This window comes from Dysidea avara, chromosome 13 (assembly GCF_963678975.1).
Source record: "Dysidea avara chromosome 13, odDysAvar1.4, whole genome shotgun sequence".
Taxonomy (NCBI): Eukaryota; Metazoa; Porifera; class Demospongiae; order Dictyoceratida; family Dysideidae; genus Dysidea; species Dysidea avara.
In genome coordinates this window covers 5,749,435-5,773,035 of record NC_089284.1, presented here as the reverse complement: position 1 = coordinate 5,773,035, position 23,601 = coordinate 5,749,435, and the positions used below count along the sequence as shown (strand labels likewise).

Sequence of the window (23,601 nt, the reverse complement as noted above, 5' to 3'; positions counted from 1 at the left end):
TTACAAACATGTGCCAGAAGATGGTAAATGGACAGCTAAGTGTACAGTTCCTAATAGACATCACATTACCAAACATATTATAACTATTATTTATCCAATGTTACAAGGGATACAATTCCAAACAAAGATACCTGTTTTACAAAAATGAATACCTATATTAGTTTATGGATGACTGTTTACATATAAGAGAGAGTGAGTGTGACCTTCTTGCAACAGTGGACACAGTGAAATGACCATGGAAAGTTAGGAAGATATGCTGATGAAGGATATCATACACCATAGTCAAACACAAATATTTTTGGCGGGTGGACAGTGTAACTCTTTACAACAATCTTATGAGGGCTTAGACCATTTGAAAGTATGAGGGTTGAATCTATTTTAAAAACCCAATGAGTATTTTTCCAATTCAGAAATACTTTTATGCAACACAAGCATAGTCTAGAACAGGAAGAACAAGTGCCCTAAAGGCCTAAGATGTATGACAGGTGTACATGTGATTACACAAAATGTTTAAAACTTTGGTAGCTTTGGCAGAAACATGTGAAACGTGGTTGTTCCATGATAGTTTGTTATCAACAAAACACCCAAACTTACAAACAACTTGACAGATATGGCTTTTCATACTTGGAAAAACCATACCTGTGATAAGTAAGGCTTTAGCATTTCTGAGGAAGAATCTTAATCATTGTCCAATTTCTGTCAAATCTCATTGTTATAAGTCTTTTATTAGACTCATACCTTCACCCATATGCATGGGGCCGATCCTCACCTACAATCTCAATCTGATTATTCAACGTAGTGCTGCAAGGTACACAATGAACAATTACTCCAGTGTTACCACCATGGTCACATCACTCAACTATTTTACAGAATAACGACATACTTATTGTAAACTAGTCACGTTCAGATAATCAATAGTCAAATGGAAGTACCATCTATTTTATTAACATCAATACCCGCTACCTGCTGTAAGTGTAACCTGTAAGCGTAACTCAGCTATCTATAAACTGTTTTAAGGATGCATTATTCAATCATTTAATGTCACTTTCATTTCATGATTGCCCACCTTTTTCTTTTTTGTTTACGTGTATCTGCATGTGATTTATACTGAGTAATAAACTAAACTACAATAGGTTACAGTTGATTATGGCTGCTACAATAGGTTACAGAAGGTTATAGTTCATTACAATAGGTTAAAGTAGGTTACAAATGATTACGGTAGTTACGCAAGGTTACAACAGGTTGTGTGGGTAGCAAAAAGTTGTGGTGAGTTACAGATGGGTGATTACAGCTGGGTTGTAACAGGTCATGGTAGGTTACAACAATATAATAGAGGATTTAAAGCATGTGTACAAAATTGCTATATATAGTTTACAGGTTCTGATAAGGTACAGTGATTGGGTTACAATTACTGCAGGTTACTATGGCAAATGATTTATGGTAGGTTACGATATTGCAGTATTACCTTTTTGACCACATTTACCCAGTTAGCAGTTTGCGTGAATATGGCCATGGCCCTATCCATGCCTGATTGTACTGCATGATTGTGCTCTACTACAATCTGTTGCCACAAGGATGACAGTGGAATATATAACAATAAAGGGATGTCATCGCTGTATACAGGATCGAACCTGTCATCAACAGCTGCAGCCATAATTAAAATAATTATATATATAAAAATAGTAGCAGCACCATTCTGAAAGCCCAGACATCAGAAGTTGTTACAGCGGCTCCTTGAAATGTCTTTGGTGCTGCGTAGAATGGAGTACCTCCACTTGTGTCATAGTGGCACGTTCCATTTTTATCCTTGCCAACCCCATATCTGTCATGTAGACATGTAGTGTACCCCTCTCAATCTGTAATGTTATGTGATCTAAAATCAACTGGTTAGGATTATTTCAAAATGTTCACTAGTATATTAGGCGGTTTCACATCCTGTGTATCATTGGAGGGTTCTGGCTGTGCATGGTACGCTAGAGCCTGTGCAGTTTGCTCTGCGATGGATGTTTTATCAAGAATTTCTTCTAAAACAAACCATAAAACATATGCTGCATTATGAACTTACACATACCTCCTTAAATAATAGATGAAACAAATTATTCCCTTCCACAAAATTTGTGATGATTTGTATGCAGTTGTCCTGATGTGTGTATCCCATAAACAGTACAATGTTGGGATGGCGAAGAGCACTACATATATATATAGACAGCATATAAAGTGTAAAGCATATTAATATGCAAACCTCAATGCTTTTATTTCATTCATATGGTCTACAATCCTCAATCCTACATCAGCAGATTTATCCAACTTTAGTTTGTTTGACAACCATTAGTGTACCATTAAAATCTGAAACATACACAGTACCAAATCCTCCTTCACCCAGTTGGTTTCCCAATTGTATTGATGAAGCAGGTATCAAACATGCATCTGAATTAGATCACACAGATAAGTACTAGCAAATCAATGTATAAAAATACTATACCAATATTACTGCTATGTTTTTCCACGATCTTATCATCTTCAATATTTTCATGTCTTCCTATAAACAGCAAATTTTAAAGTTAGCAAAAGTTCAGGAGTACAGTGCACAGACTGTACAGACCAAAAAACACCCTGTGTAAAGTAACACCTCAGCCTAATAGTCAGCCTGTATCTTTTTTCTTTTGTCATTTGGTCAGGAAATGACAACCTGACCAAATGACAAAAGAAAAAAAATACAAGCTGGCAGGCGAAACTATCAGCCTAAAGCTTGACATAATCAACACCAATGCAATTAATGAACAGTTTCTATCATAATACCAGTTGTTTAATGAAGATGGATCAGGGTACTGGATCTGCTGGAGTTTCCAAGAGCAGACCTTAATGATAAAAGAAGCAGAGTATTTCAACTATTTGTCACTTGAGTTAATTTTAATATGAGCTGGGCCATATGTCCTAAAATGATCACATGATACCATGGATACAACACAAGATGAATTTTGGGAACTAACAGCTGCATGAAGATGGAATAATTCAGTTAGCAAGCCAGGTAAAGGATGAACAGAAATATACAAATAAACAAATGCACAACAAAACAAACAATCATTTTAACATGAAATCATACTCTTAATCTTGCGTCCACTGGCACACCTGCATGGCGACTTGGAACTCACTGTTCCACCTGAAAACAGCCTAGGAAATAAAGAGGCACTAGCCACAAACAATCAGTAGTCCAGTGACCTTTTTCTGTGGTCACTAATTCCTACACTGTGATCATTGTGAATAGCAAAGTAAACCGGGCGTGGCACTTAATTAACTGCTTTGTACTGAACTTGGTACCAAGATGCACCTTTATACCCCCACTTCTGTGTGCCAAATTTTACACCTCCTGGTAGGCGAAAGGCTGACTCAAGATACTCTAATACAGCAGTCACCCTAATAGAGCAGTCACATGTGTGTAGCTGTAGCTATGCTAGTCTGTTCGTGTACTGACTATATAACAAATAAACCAAATAAACCAGTATATTAAATAAGTAGTGATCCTAGAGTGAAACAAGAGATGAATGATGGTATTATAGCTCAATAGGAAAATCCCCACTTTGGCATTACAACATGCCAATGTAGGGATTTTCCAACTGAGCTATACTGTAATACCATCATTCATATCTTGTTCCACTACTTTTTATTGCTTGGATCCCTACTTAATGAATAAGTTAATAATTTTAGATCTAGGAATCACAGTCATGTCAACTTGGTCTGCACACTATGACCAAAGTCTTAGAAAAGTTTTAATCTCATCCATCGAACATTTTCAATCTTATACATTCAAAAGCTCTCCTGCCCTTCCAATTCATAATTTATAGTAACTATGTCTTTCAGCAAGTAGGGGTGCTAGACTTGTGAACAGTAAGCTAATTTGGATCTCATAATTGAAAAATATTCTGGTAGCACCTCACATAATGACTGTCTTCTCTTCAAGAAAATACATATTTCAGAAGACTTCCCCGACTTTGAAACTCCTTAATAAAGTTAGGAATATTACTTAATTTTTGATCCAGATAAGTCTTGTACTTTCCACTATTTTTGTCCATGCACTAATTGTTGTAACCATGGTTCCACGATTGATCTTATTAACATCAGTGAAAGACACAAGCTAAACTTAGGTTTAGAGATGTGGAAGGGAACTAATTTGCATCCTTTTTAAACAAGCTATTCATTTCATCAAGACCATATATCTTTTAAAAATGATTTCTGAGGATCTTTTGGTGGGTTCCATGCCCACCTCTAGATACACCACTGTTTAAAGCACCATGATCGTTACGCTGATATGCTATACTACACAAATGCACTCTACCTTCACATCTTGATCAGACATTGCTTTTTGGCATTTGGACTAAAATAAGCGTTGCCAACATTATTTTAATTGGCAAGAATTCAGTGTCTTGTATAAACAATAGCAGGCATTCCACGTGTATGGAAATGTACAGGCTCAGTTAATTCCTTTTTCAGTGATGTAATTACAATTGATGTAACGACACAGCTACTTTGATAAACTTTAGTATTACAAAAGATCAAGATGCTCTTATAGTGTACTCGATAAGATCAAGATGCTCTTATAGTGTACTCAATAAGATCAAGATGCTCTTATAGTGTACTCAATAAGATCAAGATGCTCTTATAGTGTACTCAATAAGATAAAGATGCTCTTATAGTGTACCCAATAAGGCAGTACACCTTCCCTTGCATGTCTGATGCATTCTGGTGTTGAGTTAGTTTGCAAGAGATAATGGCATTCTAGTAACTTATACCACAGATTATATGAATAGTTGAGTACCCTCCTCATGTACAAATGCGATTAAACTAGGAAGTGCATTTACTGAGCATGTACCAAGGAAGATATAGCACCTGCCAGTACTGCTGGACAACCAATATTCTGCTCAACTGCGCATGCTGCAAGGGAGGATTAGCACTAAAATTGAAAACACAGTTATGAAAATCATGGTTGGTATGATTTTAATATAACAAAATTCACCAAATCACCCTCAGGCAGTACCCCCATTTCAGCATCACTTCTGAACTATTATATGGAACAGCATACACATTTGCTATAAGAAATATCACATGTACATGTGTGTTCCTATAAGAGATGTTCTCAACTAATACAAACCTTATTGATAAAGTGTATCTATGACACAGAGAGGTGTCCAACACATCACACCATACAGGAGAATAGACAACCTTTACTACCTTGAAGTGCACGTGCACTATTTGTTGCAAGTTGTGCTTACTTTATAGCAGAAAACATTATTAAGCCTACCCAGTTGTGCGCGTATATTATTGCAGTCCATGCATTTGCGTATCAGGAGAGAATTAGCTATTGTTACATACTAGTAAACAGTGCAAAATTATATACAAACACATTTCCCACACACATAATATCATCACTGACATAACAACCTCACCCTAATGGGTCCCCCACCACCAGGAAGGCAACATCATCTGTTGCTGCATTCTGCAGGATCTCATCTGTATGGCCATCAGATTGATTGGATTACCAACAATGCTTTTAGTACCTGAATTTTGCGCCACCAACTCCCTATCTCAAGGGGTAGTCACTACCAATAGTCCTGTAGAACCATCTGCGACCGGGATCAAAATCAAATCAACCGATCAAGAGTTACATTTGGAGTGAATCAAACCTTCAGTGCTGGTCACTGTAAAGCATTAATACAATACAATACAAACGATCAAGACGTCCTAGAAAGTGGCGATTAAGCTATCCCGAAAACAAAACGAGAATTTACGAAAATATGCGCTAAATTATCATACAATCAAGGCTATCTTTAAGGCGAAATCAAGCGATCAAGGTATATTTTTGTACCTTGATCCCGGTCGTAGATAGTTCTACAAGACTGTTGGTAGTGACCACCCCTTGTAATCTGCTAATATCAACTCGCGCCCATAATTTTTTTCCTGCATTGGTAAACAGAGTAATTATTTTGTTCCGCGCTTAACATGCACGCTAACTAGAGCCTCTTTTCCAACCGAGAGGATTGAAGTATAAGATTCTAGAAATACTTGCTTTGCAGACTTGACGATTTCCAATCCCTTAACAGTGATATCTTTAGCATCTCCAAAATCTTGTGTTGTGGAATTTCTGATAGTAGTTGGACACAAGCCACCTTGCCATTTAGGTTAGGAGGCTTGGGCCTACGTGAATCTGAGCGTTCTGCTGCTCCTGCATTTGTGGGGTCCTGTAATTCTTCCCGTATTTTAGTGTCGCGTTTAGTGGAAACTTTTGATGTTTTTATGCCATTTCCCGGGGAGGATTGTTCCCTCGCTTTCTTCGAAGGTATGTCTGTTTCTGTGTTGCAAAATTCCTCTCAAACTGTCCTTCAAGCCATTTTAGATGATTCACTTTTTAAACAGCTTGTAAGCAGTTCCACCATTCGTGATCAAGCACGTCTGCTTACTTTATCACATTCTTCTGGCACCAGCAGTGGTTGGCTTAAAGCACTTCCACAGCCTGCTTTGGGTCTAGCTATTCCTCCTCACGATTTTACTATAGCTTTACGTTTGTGGCTTGGCATTCCTTTGTTCCCTTCTTTACCACTCTGTACTTGTCTATCTGTCATTGACCAGTTTGGTGATCATCTGCTGGGGTGCTCTCATGGTCCCTTGAGGATCCAGCGTCATAATGCTTTAGTGTCTGTTGTACACCATGCCTTGCTCCAAGATCACCCTGGTGTTCTTAGGGAGCAAGGCATTCCATCTGACCGATCTCAGAGATGCCAACCTCTGAACAATTTTAGGAGTGAGACCTCAAACACTACCAGCAGTGTGGACCAGATTTAAGTGCAGCTCCAGGATTTTTGATAGTAAAGGTCGTCGCATGTTCTAAGTACAAAAATAAGCACAGGTCTGCCCAATTTTAAGCACAGGGCTAATTACGAAGCAGATCAGGCGTGAGAAATGCGTGAGAACTAAGCTGAAAGAGTGAGAAACAGAGGGTTAGGCGTGAGAGCGTGAGATTACTAGCCAAAGAGTGAGACTCACGCCTAATGCGTGAGAGTTGGCATGTCTGCGATCTCGTCCTGGCGACATATACCACCCTGACTTTCATCTTGGTCGTCCTGCCTATTTTGATCTCTCCGTCAGGAGTACCACTCAGTCTGCTGTCATATCTTCTGCTTCTTCTCAGGCTGGGATGGCCGCTGCTGTTGGTGAGATAGCTAAGGACAACCAATACCAGGACATTGTAAATGATAATGGAGGAGATTTTATCCCTCTTGTATGTGAGACCTTTGGTGTTTGGTCACCATATGCCCTATCAATTTTAGGATCCATAGCTGACAGAACAACTGTTAGAAACGGTTTACCACGAAAGTTTGCTAGGCGCCAACTTCTCCAGCAACTGTCTGTGACTTTGTGGAGGTACAATGCAAAAATGATACTCCGCCAGTATTCGCTTACTGCTGAGGACGAATTTCCTGACTTTGACATTAAGTACGTATAGGTAGTAATAAGTATATAGTTAGGTAATAAGTAGTAGTATGTTGTAGTTTTCAGTATGTAATATTATGGCTTCATTTGTTATTGTATTCATTTGTATGCTCGTTTAAAGATGAAATCTAGCCCTATCAACTACAACAGTTCTGCGCACGTGATACAACGTGCTTTGATAAAAAAAAAAAGGAGTTTCCTGACTCCTGAGGTGAGTCGTAAAATCATCTCATGTACACACCGTAGTATTTTATCTTTTATCCTTTTTATAGCATTGTAACATGGATTCCGCTAGAATTCGCCTGGGAAGAATTCGCTGTCTACTTTCAGCCATAGACTGCATGAAAAAAGGAGAACCACTTCCACCAGCGTTATGTTTCGTCCCCAACGAGATAACGTACGAGTACTCGGGAACTACCAGTATACCAATATACGATAAAGCGGATACCAAGGGTATTAAGATTGGGGAGTTACCGGAGAAGAAAACAGAGATAAAATTTGTTTGTAGTGGCATGCCACACTTCTCAGCAACTGGTGGATGGGTTAAAATTATTCCTCCAAGTGCCCAACAGTACTGCTCAGGAAAGGAACAAGGATGGCTACAAATTCAACCCAAGGATAAGCCGCACAAGGGAAGTTTTAAGGTTGTTACGGAAGAAAAGAAGTACATTCATTGGCTGAAGGTGGTCGAGTGTTGCCATTCCTTACAGATGGTGGAGTCACCACCGATGAACAACACGTATGATGAAATGATGGAGAAACTACAAAATCCACCACCTGGTTGGAACATAGAGGCAGACGAATCTCTGGCAAGATTTCTAGCCCAGCATGACAGCTTTATGACCATAGCATCTGGCACTAATGGTGCTGATTGTATTGAGTCAGTCACTGCATCATCTGAAGAAGGAGAAGCTGCCAATTTGCTGGATGAGGACAGGGAAAGTTATTGGGAGTCAGACGGACAACAGGGAGAACACTGGGTCCGTTTCAATATCAAACCCGGTGTTGTGCTTGATTCATTTTACCTTCTTATCGACCCAGATGACAGCAGTTACCTTCCTAAACATGTGGTTGTTAAAGCTGGTTACTCCACTGATGAAATGAGACAGGTTTCTTCTAAACATTTCACAAATTCTGACTACTCCACACAAGAACTAAGCCTGTTATCATCCCCCTTGGATGTCTTCTATCCTTTGTTTGAAGTTCAAATCAAAGCATGCTACCAGAGTGGGATAGATGTTCGTATTCATGGTGTTAAGCTATCAACTAAAGTGGAGTCAAGTGTTTTCTTCAGTGCAGATGTTCTAAACAAGGACATGTTCATTGCTGCTAATCTAGCCTGTTTTCCCAAGCTACAATCAGTGGATCCGCAGCTGCTCTGCCAGAGGGCTATAATAATGAAGAGGCTTGCAAAACTTCTGGACACAGACCTGCTCTTTATCCTCCCAACTTGGGAACATGCGACCTCAGTGCTTAGTCCAATAACTGCTCTGCGACAGTTGTGGCCTCTTAGTCCAAAGAGAAGCGGGCTTATTCAACAGATGCTCGCTGACACTGCTACAAAGTCTCCTGGTGGACGTCCCGTGTTGCACATTGATCGTCGTGCAGCAGCAGAACATCGTAATGATCCTTCACTCGACCCTACAGCCAAAAAATCTGTTTTTGTGCAGATGTTCAGTGAGCTTCGCAAGAAGAAGGGTTCCTCACCAAAATATGACTACCGATGGTCAAGCAGATACTCTCAGTGGTGGGAGTGCAAGTTTACTGGTGAAGGAATCATCGATCAGGGTGGAGGATTTCGTGATTCCTTGTCCGATTTAGCTGAAGAACTCTGCCCATCATCCATTGATACTTTAGTACCTCTGCCCTTCTTTGTACGCAGCCCAAATCAGAACCAAGACTCCTCAAATGCTTACAGAGATGTCTATGCCCCCAATCCAAGCTGCAAGATGTATCCTAAATATGAATGGATTGGTCAATTAATGGGAGCCATGTATCGCAGCCAGGAAACTCTAGTGTTGTCCCTGCCTCAATTTGTCTGGAAACAGCTTGTTGGTGAGCCTGTGACTTGGACAAGAGATTACATCTCGGTGGATTCTGCTGAGGTAAAGTTCATCGATTCAATTGAGACCATAAACAAGGAGAGGTTCAATGAACTGTTTGCGGGGTCATTATTTTACACCACCGTTCTCAGCAACAAGGAGGTTGTGCCACTGATTGAAGACGGAGAAAGCAAGTGTGTCACATACGAGAACCGTTTGGAGTATTGCCAGCTGGTGAAAGACAAACGTATGCAGGAGAGCAAGGAACAGATTGCCAGTATTCGCACTGGTCTAATCAAGGTTATCCCTGAGGCTGTGTTAAATCTACTGACATGGGAAGAACTTGAAATAAAAGTGTGTGGAAATCCTGAAATCACATTAGCTGCCTTGAAGAAGTCTACAAGATATGATGACTCCGATGGTGAAAGTCACCCTGATGTTAAGCGCATGTGGAAAGTTCTGGAAAGTTTCTCCAACGAAGACCGGAGCCGACTGTTGCGCTTTGTCACAGGAAGACGCCGGCTACCAGCCATAATGCATGTCAGCATGTTGGGATCATCGAATACGGACAGTTTACCGACTTCGGCTACTTGTTCAAATACTCTCTACCTTCCCCATTACACCTCTTTTGAAGTAGCCAGTGAGAAACTAAGATATGCTGCATACAACTGCATTGCTATAGATACTGACCTTAGTCCTTGGGATTAAAAACTGGCTAGAATTTTTATTATGACTTTTTACTGTTGTTATATTAATAATTGTATACGTCATAAGTTTGTCACGTGGACGGAAATAGATAGCTTCCCGCGTCATCGTGGTAAATGGTGGGCTGCACTTAGGAAACACCTGTTAATTCTCAATAGTCGTAGTGTCTGTTGATTGTACTGTGTGATTGTAGTTAAATTGTGTTGTGTGTTAGTCGGGAATGAACGTTAGTTAATAAAAAAAATGGATCAAAATGACGGCAAAGGCGTCAATGACACGTCGCTAGATTTTACAGTGCGGCATGGCATCGACTTGAACGAATGCTTGGAGGATTCTCCAGACTTAAGGTAACATGTGTTTGCCTCCTTGCTGTGTGCTAGCAAGCTGTGTGCGATGTGATGTTCCAGGGAGCATCTGGAGAACCATGAAAAAGAGATTAGCGAACTGGAAACGAGTTTGGAACGGGTGAGCTGTCTACTAAAGGCGACACAAACACGTAGATAATGTATACTATATTTAAACCCCCCTAAATGTTATGATTTTACTGCAACCATTAATTTTGTTGTCAGCTGCTAGACACTAGGAAGCCAGAAGCTTCAAATATATTAATTGAGTTGATAAATCAGGAGTGGTTTTGTGTTAATTTGCACTTAATAAATCATAGTGTACAATTGTCCACTGTGCACAAATAAACATTTTCTCATTGTTCCATCTACAGATGGTGCAGCTGTGTAGTAGTATGGTCAGTGCAGGCCACAAGTACAATCAGTCATCACGGTAAGTTGTGCTGATGCAGCCGTGCACTCACACTTGCACTCACTGACTTCATAATATCTGGCTAATTCAGCTTCCTCACCAACTGCTGCTGTTGTTTGTGTTGGTGCAGTGATGTGTGTAACCTTTTAATGTCTTCTTGTTAATTGTGGATGTCCTTTTATTGGTGCAATGTCATATAGAATGTCAACAATGCCTGGCTAGGCACTATATAGTGTGCAGGCTTCTGGTAGCATATATATATAATATATATATATACACTAATATTATATTGTGGTTATATTATTGATGTATTATATGCTTCCTATATACATGATGTGTTCCTCTAATGTATTATCTGTGGAAGTGTCTGAATGAGTCATTAATCTATAATGACTTAGTATGTTCTAAAGATTGGCCATCAGTTCATTATTATTATAACAACTTGAATTGTGTGAAGACATTGTATACATTTTTGTTAAACCCTGTAGGGAATTTGGGATGCATCTCAAAGAGATGGGGGCACATTTTTCCAACAATGAGAGAGTTGTGGTAAGTTGGATCTCATTGGTTGTAATTTCCTGCCAATTTATACATTGCCGTCTATTTTGCACATCAGGAAATATTCAAGACCACGTCAGACCTGTTTAGCGGGCTAAGCTCGTATTATAGTGTAAGTTAGTATGCCAGTGTTGTGTATAACAATGTTTGTTAAAAGTCATAGTATTTATAAAGTTTTGTACTATTTTCAGCTTGTAGTATTATTAAATGCTCTGAATACAGGGAACATGTTTTACATACATATGTACCATAATGATTGAAGTGTATTCAATTTTGCTTCGTTCATGCCATAGCTGGCATCATTGACAATTTCATGCTTGTTAGTTTTGTGTTCCAGTACACTCTTTTATGCACCCATAAGTTGTAACATTAGCTGGGGGTGTGAATAATGTGATGTGTATATGTGCTCTCTGCTGCAGGTGCTGTTTGACCAGGTACAAAGGAGTGTGCAGAATGCTGTGAAGAACTTCCTAGTTTGGTAAGAGAATAAGATTGTTAGAAAACTGCTAAGAGATTTAGTAACACCAACAGAATGTCAATTGAATCTCCCTAAATGTAGGAGAACTAGGTCCCATTATAGAGGCGTACTATTTACTTCTGAAAGAGGGCCTATTTTATACAGAGATTGTGCTGACTATTCCTATACTTACTTGTAGTGAGATTGGCAAACTGAGGGAAAGCAAGCGCAACTTTGACCGGACATCGGAGGACTTCAACTCAGCTCTACACAAGAATGCTCAGTCTCCAAAATCTAAACCTGCTGAGGCAGAGGAGGTGAGCATGTGTGTGTCCTCACAACAATTGACGTCATAGTAACTGATGTGGTTACCACCCAGCTGGCTTAGAAGCCACCCAAGTGTTATTGGTATACTGCATTACTGGCATTGACTGGGTGTGTGTGTTTGAAGTTGCTATGTGTACTAACGTGTTGATAAACACAGCAGACAGTGTTCACATCTGTATCAATTGCTAATGAGTTTTTCAAAATTGTGAAAACAAAAGGGCAAAGTTTGTAAAATTGATTAGAAATCATCCTTTAAGACATTTTTATAGGAAATCGATTTAGGGGGAGAGAGAGATTTTTGAAAACAGAAAGGTGTAATGTTAATATGTTCTGTCTGTGTTGAATTGAAAGCTAGTGTTCAGTTGTAAATTTAGACTTAGTTTTTTTTAGGGTTGTACCCCAAAGAAAGTATAATAAATAAGCCAAATTCTTTGAAGGATAATACTCTATGTCTCCTTGTTTGTTACAGGCTAGCAAAGCACTACAAGCGGCCACAGTTGCTTTCAGTGTTGTTGCCATGGACCACGCCTACCAAGTATGTTTAATAGTGGGTGGTGTTTGCTGTGCTGACACTAAATTATGCCTCGTTAACCTGTGCCTGTTTTTGGACACTCAGATTAACTGCCTTCAGTCCAAAAAAGGATATGAAGTACTTGAGAAGGTGAGATGATGAAGTTGTAGTGTTTATACTTGTCAGTAAGTGTCATTGAGCCATGTGTGTACTGGGTGCTTAGCTTGTGAGGTAAATATCATTAGTGTATTAAGTGAAACTTCGGCCTTTGAAAACATGTTAAAAAAACATAGTTTATTGTCCTGATAGGTGATGAGGTCAGCTAGTGTTTGTGTATCTGCCTGTATATCAGTAATGTACTGTGTTTGAGAAAGCTAATCCCAAAAATGTTGATGATTGAATGACTGTTACCATACAGCTTTTTTCATGCAAGTATCTGATTATAGTCTACAACCTCTTAGGAGTAAATTTTGGAGTGGGACCTCTCAGAAAAAAAAATGTTGACACTTGTCCTTGGTCCCATTTGTGTTGGTGTACATGCAGGACTTTAAAACCCCTATAGCTACCACCTCTCTACGAAGGACACTTTATACACAGTCCGGATATACAAGGATTCCTTGGTGTTATCATGACCAAAAATTTATAGTACCAGATGTAATGTTGCACTACGATAAAACATTGGGGGTGTTCATAACTAGGGGTAGTATTCATTAGTAATTTGATACTACAACTACTCTATTCAAGAGTTAGCTAATACCCCTACAATCAGAGAAGGTGCAATTGCTCTATTATCCAAACTGATTACAATGTGTTGTCACATTTTACAGTCCTGAGTCATGGTGTGGGGGACAAAAGTATATCAGTATTTGGACAGGGAAAAATTAGTGGATTTATACCAATTCCATAAATGTGTCTGTGATATGTCACCAGAGTTTCCCTATGCAGCCTGATATGGTAATACAATATTCTGATATATCTCTGTATTTACTATTCCATCACAATAATATTTGCTGACCTAGCATTTGTTTTATGTAAGCGTGGTGTTTTTTCACAATAGTTTTGAAGTAAACCAATTCTTGTGTGTTTCTCTCTTTCCCTTGGTTGTCATCTGGAAAAGGCCATACATAAATCTTTAATACAACTTCGTGTGGTTCATTAACTTATAACAAAATTAGACCATTTGTTTGGTATCTGATGTGCCATTGGTTGCTAATTATTTACTGTGATTTGCAGATGGTTTCCATGGCAAGAGCACTGCTGAAGTTCTTCACTGACGGAAATGACACTCTGAAAAAATTTGAGCCAACCATTGAACAGATGGGAACTGAGGTGTGTGACATGGTGTGATTATGTTTCAGTTAAAATAGTGTACACTTTGCTGAATTTATCATACATTTTCTTTTAGATTGATGTCATGAAGAAAGAGGCTGTTATTGAGGGAAAGAAGATGGAGAGACGTGGTAGTTTAGTCAAGAAGGTGCGTGTGTCTGCAGACAGCAGCGGTGCTATATCCTCCCCACCGTTGTCCACGTCATCATCAGAAGGAGAACTACAAGAGTGAGTTACAAGTGATTGTGGTTTGAATTATTAGCAGTAGAATATGACCATGTGTATTCGTATCATCCATACGTACAGTACAAGTTGTGTGTGAAATGATTTCTCAAATAGAATTCCTATAGTATTTGGACAAACATGTAAACTTCTTTGTCACCAAGTCATTAAACTTGGACTGGGCCTAGTCAATCCCACTTCGGCCCGGGTAGGGTGATTTAGAATTATGACAAGTGGCAATGTTGTGTAGTTGAACCCTGTTACATTCTTGTTTCTTTCTCATTATTAATTGTCCGCAATGAATCTAGCTGGAGATAGTGGTGACAACTCTTACAAAGTTTTTAAAGGAAGGACTTTATTATTATCTGCTACAATTTTGGAAGCCATTTTAATATGCCACTTAATGAAATGATCACCCTGTGATAAATCATGAGTATAGTGTGAAATAACTGCTTGGGCTACATAAATAGCTTGGAATGTGTCTGTCAGATGTTTGTGACAAAATGTAGTGAAACCTCACTAATAAGGCCACCTTCTGCCAACAAAAAAATACAACTTTAATAGCAAGGTCATGATCAAGGTCATGATTAAAGCACACCTTAGCTTGATGTGGTCTTATAAAGGAGGTATTTGTAAAAGATGATTGATTTGGTATTCTTTGGAAGCTCTTAACAGTACTTGCAGTATGGAAGCTTTTATTTGCTAGTATTTTGTCCTTTCATTTCCTGGTTATTTCAGGTACATTTTGACTGTCGTACAGTTGACCTTTATTGAGAGCTGCTCCAGCCTGACAAACACACCCATGCATATCCAACCTTATCCAATGGTAGTGAAAAATACAGGCAGGGAAAAAAAACTTTTGTAGAGCTATTTAGCAAGTTTCCTTTCCTTTTCTCCTAACCATACCACCAACTGTGTAAGTATTGAGTCTAGAGGCCACTACATCATATTGTGACTTTGATCATGGTGTGCTACCATATATGGTATTGTGGTAGTAGTGCATATCATCTATGTACTTCACCTGATGGTAGGGTTGACCATTATTACCGAATCAACTGCCTGATATGCTATAATAAAACCTTAAACAATATCATTATTTGTAGTGTTGTGTAATAGTATGACATCACATGATGGTTTAACTGCACCACATAAAAGCCTTGTCTGCTGCAGATTGCATAATTTCCTAGTTGTCAGAGTTATGTCCCATGCTATGCTGAGGTTGGATGAAGTAATATCCTTGAATTACACACTGTGGTGGTTAAGGATGTGTAAAATGTGTTGGAATTTTTCATGGCTTCTGTATACACATTCAACAGAGGATTTTGGGTAGGCTAATTATGGGGAACTCTGTAAAGTGACCGCCACAATTTGTCGGCTGTGGGTGTATGGAAGATGGAGCAATCTGTTACTAATTAACCAATTCCTTTAAACCATGAATGCACACATACATTGTTAAGCATCCAACAGCAGTGTTATTTGAAAGTTTAGTGTTGAATTTGTATGTCCAACATTAATACTGCAAATACTTGAGTGTTCATTAAGATCTCATGACCCAGTTCATGTGATGTATAAAACGGTTTAATTTCTTGTCAGGAACACCAGCATTGGTGCTTCAATACAGTGTATGTATCATTGTCGTTACTTGAAAAAGTTGTAAGCTGCTTAAGGTCAGTATAAAACATGTCACATGAGTATGACTACAAGTAGCTAGTACTTGTGAATACTCAATCATTACCTTAAGAGAGTACTCGGATGCTAAAAAAAACATGATATATTTTTTCAGCCTTATTAATTATCCATACTGTATTACAGGATGACAAACTTCACGAAAAATGCCCAAAAATTACTTATGCCTAATTCTTTCTTGCATGGGCTGCTGGTAGAACATTTGATTGTAGTTGTGTTGGTGGTCCCAGCCCAGAAGCAGCTGGTGAAGGAGCAAAGGATGGGTGGAGTGTGCTTGAAGTGATTCTGTTGTTGTATAGGACACCAAACCTTTTCTCTTCAGTCACACAAACCCTAACCATTTTGTAAGGGCTAATGAGAAGGGTGTAAAATGGCTGTTTTAAACATGGTGGGGTCAGATGGTTTCTGTGTGTTAAAGTATTAACTGCAAAGCACGTATGACTGCATTCCTGTATATGCAGTGTTGTTACAGTAGTTTGCAAGACAGTTGTCAGTTACAATTCCTTCCACTGGTGATATCACGTGAAAGACAGCCAATCAGATACTTCGTAAGAATTTTAAGTCTGGCCGCCTGTCATTGGTTGGTTTTCACGTGAGTCCCATTCAGAATTTTTGTACGACTGACAACCGACATGCAAAGCACTGTAAACACTTAAGCACAATACAGCGGGGACACATGTGTACACATGTATAATTGTTGTGTTGACTAAACTCAACAATCAGATACCATATTTGGTGCTACATTACTAGAGCAATGGTTACTAGGACATACATCAGATTTGTTGTGCAGTGGTGTGTAGCTGTTATGTTTGTTTACTATTAGGAGTGTGGCATTGAGGGGATTCCTGTTCAAGAGGAACAGCAGCAAGTTCAAGATGTGGAACAGACGTTACTTCATTATGAAAGACAACCAACTGCAGTACTTGAAGAAAGGACCCACTAAAGTATGACTCTGTCTGTCAGACATGTGTGTGTGCATGCATGTGTGTATTTGTGTGTCCCTCTCTACATGTACAATGTAATGATGACGTGTACATGCAAAGTATTCTGTGTAGCATAGTAATCCTTTCAACACGCACTACACACCCACACATTGCATGCATACATCACCTACACCACACATGTACACATATTTGTACTGTGAGTGACTGAGAAATATCTTTGGGAGCAATTACACGCAATATTGTTTCTTGCCTGAGGAAACAAGAAACAACTTGTACATGTTACATAGCAACTATATGCATATTGTCATTGCCGGGAATTATATTTGTCAGCTGCTTCATTCGTAAACCACTTTGACAGAGTGTTAATGTTGTAAATGGGTTGTCCGTTATACTGACATTAGTCATGGAGCATCGGAGTCACAATTGTATTGATGGGATTTTAATGTTGACTGATGCAGTAGAAATTTATCAATTTGCCAAACAAAGTTCACCTGCCAATCATATCTCTATGTTATGACATGTATGACATCATACGGTGTCATTGTGATCACTCATTAGCACACTGGGTGTGTATATAATGTGAGTGGATTGTGTACCTTGTTCCTGTTAATATGAATCCAATGAATCGTGCTACAATGTGACCCGGAAAAAAATTTTTTTAAGGTGTCCATGTTTTACAATGAATATGAGAGCAGCATTTTCCAAGATTTAGTTAATCCTTTGGTATTCACATATGCAAGTAGTACAAGCTCAGAATTGTTCATATTGTTTGTTGCTGCTCATGGAATGAATTGTGTGTGTGTTGTTTGTGTAATGTGGTGTAGGGTACAGTGGCAAAACATTTTATTTCTGCAGGAGATGCACACAATTGCCGAAGACTTACGTTTGTGTGTTGTCAAGAACATGGAAGACATTGAAAGAAGATTTTGCTTTGAAATTGTTGCCCCAACAAAGTAAGTCATACACACCTGTTATCTTATGATGTGGATATCATCTCATTCGTCTGGGTGTTTATAACCATCCTACAACTGCCATTACATTTGATTGTGGTATACAGGTCATTCCTACTACAAGCTGACTCTGATGTGATCAGGAAGAAGTGGATGGCGGCTATACAGGTGTGTATCATGTGAGCTTTTCTGAATGTCTTGTGATCTCTCTTGTTACCTCTACAGGCCTCTATTGCTAGTGCCTTCAGGCAGAGTATGTCTGCCAGTACGGTAAGTATGTACTCTGTTTGTCAGTACGTCTGTGTATCACATGTATGTGGTATATGTAATGCATTTAGTGTGCTTTGATGGCACAATGAATATTTTACAATGTGGGAAGTAGCACTACTAATTTAATGTTATAATTTTATAGCCAATATGTCTCTAGAGCTGATTGTCATTATGGACTGTTATTACTAGCATTGTGGTGTAGAATAATTCGATTCTGGTCAATTGCATTTAGTGCTTCAGTGTTACTTCTATTACATAAACACTTATTTACACGCGTTCTATGGCTTCAACGAGGACAGATCACTGGTTGCTATTAGTATGGCTTCCCGTATGTTTTTGGTTGAGCAGCTAAATTTCCTAATTAAGTTTAAACAAGGAAATTCCTGCCAGGTTGAAATGACAAGTAGTGAAGTGAAGTGAAACTGTGTGGAGTTGTTTTATTATTCACTTCCTTTTGAATGATGTAGTATCCCTTCCTGGAACATGTCCTTGGTCTGAAGCTTCCCTAAGCTTAACAGCACTACCATTAAGTTGTTTTCTTAATGCAAGAGGCGATTTAATGGACAACAAATATGCACATTCTTAACTAACGCTGTCAGCACAAGTGGCTGGTCTCACAGTTTGCATTATTAAGAGATTTAATCTGTTGTTAAGGGTAAAGAAGGCAATGGTTAAGCTCTGTGGCTTAATATTTGATACTGTTTGGTGTATCTTATGCTAGGCTATAGAAGATGGTGAAGCTGTGAAGGGTAGTCCACTTTCCACAACAACAACAGATCCAGCACGGTGAGTGTCTTTCTGTTTGTATGTAGTGGGTGTGTGTTAGATCCATTGTTTTATTATTTCACACTGCATTATTGCTGTATTTGATTAATGTTAGAAGTTTTAATTGAAGTTTGTTTCACTAAAAATGGTGGCAATATCACTATTTGATATATTAAAGAAGCTGCAAAAAGTACCTAAGGGAATTCTATTATCATTTTCAGCACAATCAAAACTGTATTCCTTGTACAGCATCCTAGGAGTGTTAATACTGTATTTGTTTACCATATATGGTAATATTCAGAGTATGATGGTTTTACACACATCATGTTACTTGAGATGTCATTGAAAATCTGATGTCTTATTTCACCCAACCTGTGGCTTCTGTAACATAACACTGTTACATATTAATCATGCTACCTTGTCTTGATTGTGACTTGACTATTGTTACCGTCTTGACTGTGTTGACTTGACGTTGTTGTCTTGATTGTTAGGGTCACTCGTCGTCTCATGAGAGTGGCCGGTAATGATAAGTGTGCTGACTGTGGATCAACTAGTAAGTGTCATGTATTTTTATAAATAATTGTATTTCAATTAGAAATAGTTTATATTTCACAATAATTACCAGTGAACAAATCGAATTTGTTTGGTTTTTTATTATTGTTGTGTAGTGTTAACAGTTAAGTCATTAAAATCTACATCTACAATTTCTCATGTGCAGATCCAACATGGGCTAGTATCAACATTGGAGTTCTGCTATGTATTGAGTGTTCTGGGATACATCGTAGTCTTGGTGTGCACATCTCCAAGGTGCGCTCTGTGACACTGGATGCTTGGGAGCCAGAGGTGCTTCGAGTGATGACAAAGCTTGGTAACACCATTGCCAATGGCATCCTGGAGTACGTAGTTCCTACAGGAATGGTGAAACCTGTGGCAAACAGTTCTAGGTGTGTACGTGTGTGTGTGTGTGTATGTTTTGGTGTTGTTGTTTCCTTGAGCAAGAAACTTTACTCGCATTGCTCCAGTCTACCCAGCTGTTAAAATGGGGACCTGGTGGCCTGGTGCCAACTGGGGAAGCAGGCCCCAGCTGTAACATCAATGGGTACCTGGTGTAAACTGGGGAAGCAAATGCTCAACTGTCCATGTCTCATATAACAGTTGATGGTCCAGGTGGGACTTTGGGTGCCCACACCTTCACCTGTGAGACATGGTGCAGCCTCCTGTGGGTTACTAGTCCTGCCCCAGGAGGGCATGCCTGCGCTGATTCATAGCACCTGAGTAGCGCACAGGTGCCCCAGTGCTGGCCACAGGGCAGCATAACTACGTAGTGGCAGCTGAAGGCTTTGTGTGTGTGTGTTGTGTGTGTTCAACTATTCTGTGTATTTTGGGGGCTGTTAGAGAATACCAAGTACGTACTGTAATTAAACTAGTATATTATTTCTTGCAGAACCGAAAAGGAGCAGTGGATCAAGGCTAAATACATACAGCACAAATTTGTTCACCCACATGATTCAGTTCTAGAAGCAAGCACAACTCCCATCGATATTCCTGTCACTCCTGAACTACAACATAAACAGATGCATTACCAATCATTGACCGGAATCAACAAACCCGCCAACAGCACAGAGGATTTTTTAGCAGACGACAGTGCACCCGAGTCAGAGTACGACTCTAAGTCGCTGAGACGGAAGAAAAGGCAGTTCAAGATACGACGTTGGGCAATGGATAAGATTGTGAAACGTGCTGCCAACAGTGTCAAGGAAGGTATAGGCATTATTGGTAGAGAGTCACCGTCAGTTGCTGCTGATGACGAGCTTAGTATTGGTGAAAGCCAACAAGATTTAGCTGCCAGAACTCTTAGCTTAAAGGAAAGGAAATCCACCTTTAGTGCAGGCGAGCTGCCACCACCAAAACCGCCTCGTTCACGTAAAACCAAAAGTGTTTTGTTAGAGAAATCTGTGATGGAGCCATTATTGTCTGGTGAAGATCCCATGGCTGGGGACTGGTACAAGGGAGGCAGTTTATTTGAAAAAGAAGATTTCTGTGACAGTATCTTGGAGGTGATTAAGAACATTGGGTACACGTGTGAGAGTCCTGGTAGCAGTATGCTTCAGAGTGACAGTGAAGCACCTGCAACACTTGATGGTGCTGATCAGGATGATTCTGGTAGCAAACAAAATGAAGAAGTGATTGCTAATAATAACTTTTTAGAGGAATCAATGGAGGTGACGTCACCAGCTAAAAAACAATCTGGACATGATTCTACTGATGGTCCATCTGGTGGACATATCTATGAAGAGATACCAGAGGAGTTTCAACGTTACAGTGCTGAAGATGACACCGGTAAAACTTCTACCAACTTGTATGAGGAGGTAGTGACTTCATTAAATGCTAGAGCGATGAAGGAGACATCTGTGTCAACCAGTGATGTCAGCTTGGAGTTCTTCAGTGCTCACTCATCTCCAGTAAGCAGCTTTGACGTTCGCAGCTCGCCAATGATACCAGAAAACTCTGAACCAATTTATACTCAGGTCAGGAAACCTGCCAAGAAACTCAACAGTATAGCTTGGAACTCGGAGGAGTCTTTCAGTGGTTTGGTTAATTGCTCAGGTGTCCTTCAAGAAAGTCCGCCATCTAATAAATCTCCTGCTGTAGTCACTGATGCCACCACTGTTACTGACATGGCAAATTCAAAGGAAAACTCACCCGGGAATATAAGCCAAGAGCAAAACTCACCCAGCATTGATGTAACAAGCGAGTCAGTAGCTGCTGGTCCTGTTAGTGACACAACACAAGAGCAGGACTCAACTTCACTAGCAACTACTGGCATTGACAACACTGTCACCTTGAAACGAATAGACTCATTGGAGCCACCACCAACTAGTAGTGCATTAGCAGAGGCCACCAGTGGAGAGACATGTAATACTCCAGCATCAGAACATGAACTATACATGGTAGTTGAGACAGTCTCTATCACAACACCACCTATTGAACAGGACAATGTCACTGAAGGTGACACTACTGCAGTGATAAATGATGCAAGCAGTGACACAACTACAGACCTGACAACAGACAATGGTTTGATTAAGGTCACCAATGGCAGTGCTGTCAGCCCTGTGATGGCAAAGCTATTGCTACCAGTGGTAGACAATGCAGACCCTTTTACTAGTGAGGATGAACTAGACGACCACCGACCATGTAATATTCTGGAGCCCATCATTATTCCCCTAACTAAGACAGCACATGAGGTGAGGTGTGTGTTCTATTAGTGTATTTTGTAAATATAAATGTTGTGTTTTGTTACAGTTTCTCTACTCGAGTGCTAAGAGTGGAAACATTCCTGGTAAGTTTGTAGCTACCATTGTTAAGACAGTTCCAATTAATGCCCATTTGTTTCCAACAGGAATGCTGTGCGCCCTTGCTCACGGTGCTAACGTCAACTTCATGAATTCTGAGGAGGAGCTGAAGTGTCCTCTCATTGCATCCATACTAGCTGTACGTCCCTCTGTGTGTCTATCATTAGTTGTACTTCTTTAGTTGGGTGGTGATAGATTTTAGTGTATACCTGAGCTAAGTTATTCAGTCACATAAATACTACAAGAATATAAAGTTCATTGTATTTTAACATGACCATACAGGAAAGTCTGGAATCAACAGAGTTTTTGTTACAAAATGGTGCCAAGCTACACCTCCGTGACTCAAGGGGGCGGGGCTGCCTGCACCATGCAGCTGACATTGGAGCAGTTGGGTAAGTACTAACTAGACAGTAAAGTAACTGACTGCTCTATTAGAGTATTACTATGTTAGTATTACAGTAGTAGAAGGAATTACTCTAATAGAACATACAATGCATTATCAGTGGGGCTTTTCTTTAATTATAGCCACGTGTGTCTTCTACTCAAGAGAGGAACAGTAGCTCACCTCCATTCCCTAGATGAGATGGGAAAGGTTAGCACATCAAATGGGTTGGATGTTTGTATTGTGGGTTTGTATTATTAATGTTTAGGATGCACTGGACATAGCAGTGGAAAAGTGTAATGCTGACATTGTGACATTATTGAGGCTTGCCAAACTGAACGACGATAGTGAAACAGTGGACGAGAGACAAAACAAAACATGTAAGAACCATCAATACTTAATTTAGTGCACTGTATTCATACAGTAGACCCATTAGAACTGTTTAACCCACTTTCATCTTTTTCTATATAGTACAAGATACAGTCAACCTGGTATACAGGGACATCAAGGGTAATGCTAATGATTCAATAGACAGTCCTTCATCATCAATGCCGCCTTTTGATGTGACTACCTCGACTGCCCAACAATAATTTATTATCATGCAACAAATAATATTGTATTTTGTACTATGTACAGATTCATATGTATAATAATAATTTTTACACAAACATGACAGGTGCTAAGCAAGCAAGTATAAGATCAAAGGATTTTATACATACCATTTTTGAGAACTTCTTATTTTATGAAAGCAATATATATATATATCACAGCACACCTCACTAATGATCAGTGATGTGCTGAGTAGCATTATACGTATGCCAGCTTTTCCCTGGGTTTTTAAGATCAGGAAAGCTGAGGGTTT

The 23,601-nt window shown here is 39.4% G+C and overlaps 2 protein-coding genes and 1 long non-coding RNA gene across 10 annotated transcripts; 2 read left to right on the top strand and 1 right to left on the bottom strand.

The window, feature by feature from the left end:
• Positions 1-1,645: 1,645 nt before the first annotated feature.
• Positions 1,646-7,062, bottom strand: LOC136243642 (uncharacterized). 7 transcript variants are annotated; one of them, XR_010694935.1, is made up of 8 exons: positions 5,553-7,062; positions 5,442-5,505; positions 3,104-3,171; positions 2,800-2,858; positions 2,483-2,539; positions 2,243-2,427; positions 2,072-2,189; positions 1,646-2,024 (listed from the first exon to the last, which is right to left on the bottom strand). It is a non-coding gene; the product is annotated as an uncharacterized lncRNA (long non-coding RNA). The 7 variants fall into 7 exon arrangements; XR_010694936.1 differs by lacking the exon at positions 2,800-2,858 and having other exon boundaries at positions 5,553-7,058; XR_010694937.1 differs by lacking the exon at positions 3,104-3,171 and having other exon boundaries at positions 5,553-7,057.
• LOC136243641 (E3 ubiquitin-protein ligase HECTD3-like) lies at positions 6,875-10,297 on the top strand. Of its 2 annotated transcripts, XM_066035186.1 has the most exons (3): positions 6,875-7,270; positions 7,320-7,693; positions 7,755-10,297. In XM_066035186.1, the coding sequence occupies exons 2-3, from the start codon at positions 7,604-7,606 to the stop codon at positions 10,230-10,232; spliced, it is 2,568 nt and encodes an 855-aa protein (XP_065891258.1). In that variant the 5' UTR covers positions 6,875-7,270; positions 7,320-7,603; the 3' UTR covers positions 10,233-10,297. The 2 variants fall into 2 exon arrangements, with proteins under 2 accessions (XP_065891258.1, XP_065891257.1); XM_066035185.1 differs by having other exon boundaries at positions 6,875-7,693.
• Positions 10,298-10,317: 20 nt separating this feature from the next.
• On the top strand, positions 10,318-23,407 carry LOC136243640 (uncharacterized). Its single transcript, XM_066035184.1, has 25 exons — positions 10,318-10,576; positions 10,637-10,694; positions 10,948-11,006; positions 11,474-11,534; positions 11,602-11,655; positions 11,963-12,021; positions 12,200-12,317; positions 12,797-12,862; positions 12,944-12,988; positions 14,072-14,167; positions 14,244-14,395; positions 16,899-17,019; positions 17,875-17,972; positions 18,077-18,137; positions 18,195-18,239; positions 18,961-19,025; positions 19,496-19,557; positions 19,723-19,948; positions 20,449-22,249; positions 22,308-22,344; positions 22,405-22,496; positions 22,640-22,749; positions 22,883-22,949; positions 23,008-23,119; positions 23,211-23,407. Exons 1-25 carry the CDS (start codon positions 10,473-10,475, stop codon positions 23,327-23,329), a joined length of 3,888 nt encoding a protein of 1,295 aa, XP_065891256.1. The 5' UTR covers positions 10,318-10,472; the 3' UTR covers positions 23,330-23,407.
• Positions 23,408-23,601: the final 194 nt, after the last annotated feature.

Excerpts from the sequence above, each read along its gene's own strand:
- LOC136243641 (XM_066035186.1), top strand. The coding sequence starts at position 7,604 with ATGAAATCTAGCCCTATCAACTACAACAGTTCTGCGCACGTGATACAA. Across the intron at positions 7,694-7,754 it reads GGAGTTTCCTGACTCCTGAG|CATTGTAACATGGATTCCGC; the intron begins GTGAGTCGTAAA and ends TCCTTTTTATAG.
- LOC136243640 (XM_066035184.1), top strand. The coding sequence starts at position 10,473 with ATGGATCAAAATGACGGCAAAGGCGTCAATGACACGTCGCTAGATTTT. Across the intron at positions 12,989-14,071 it reads GATATGAAGTACTTGAGAAG|ATGGTTTCCATGGCAAGAGC; the intron begins GTGAGATGATGA and ends TGTGATTTGCAG. Across the intron at positions 22,345-22,404 it reads TAAGAGTGGAAACATTCCTG|GAATGCTGTGCGCCCTTGCT; the intron begins GTAAGTTTGTAG and ends TGTTTCCAACAG.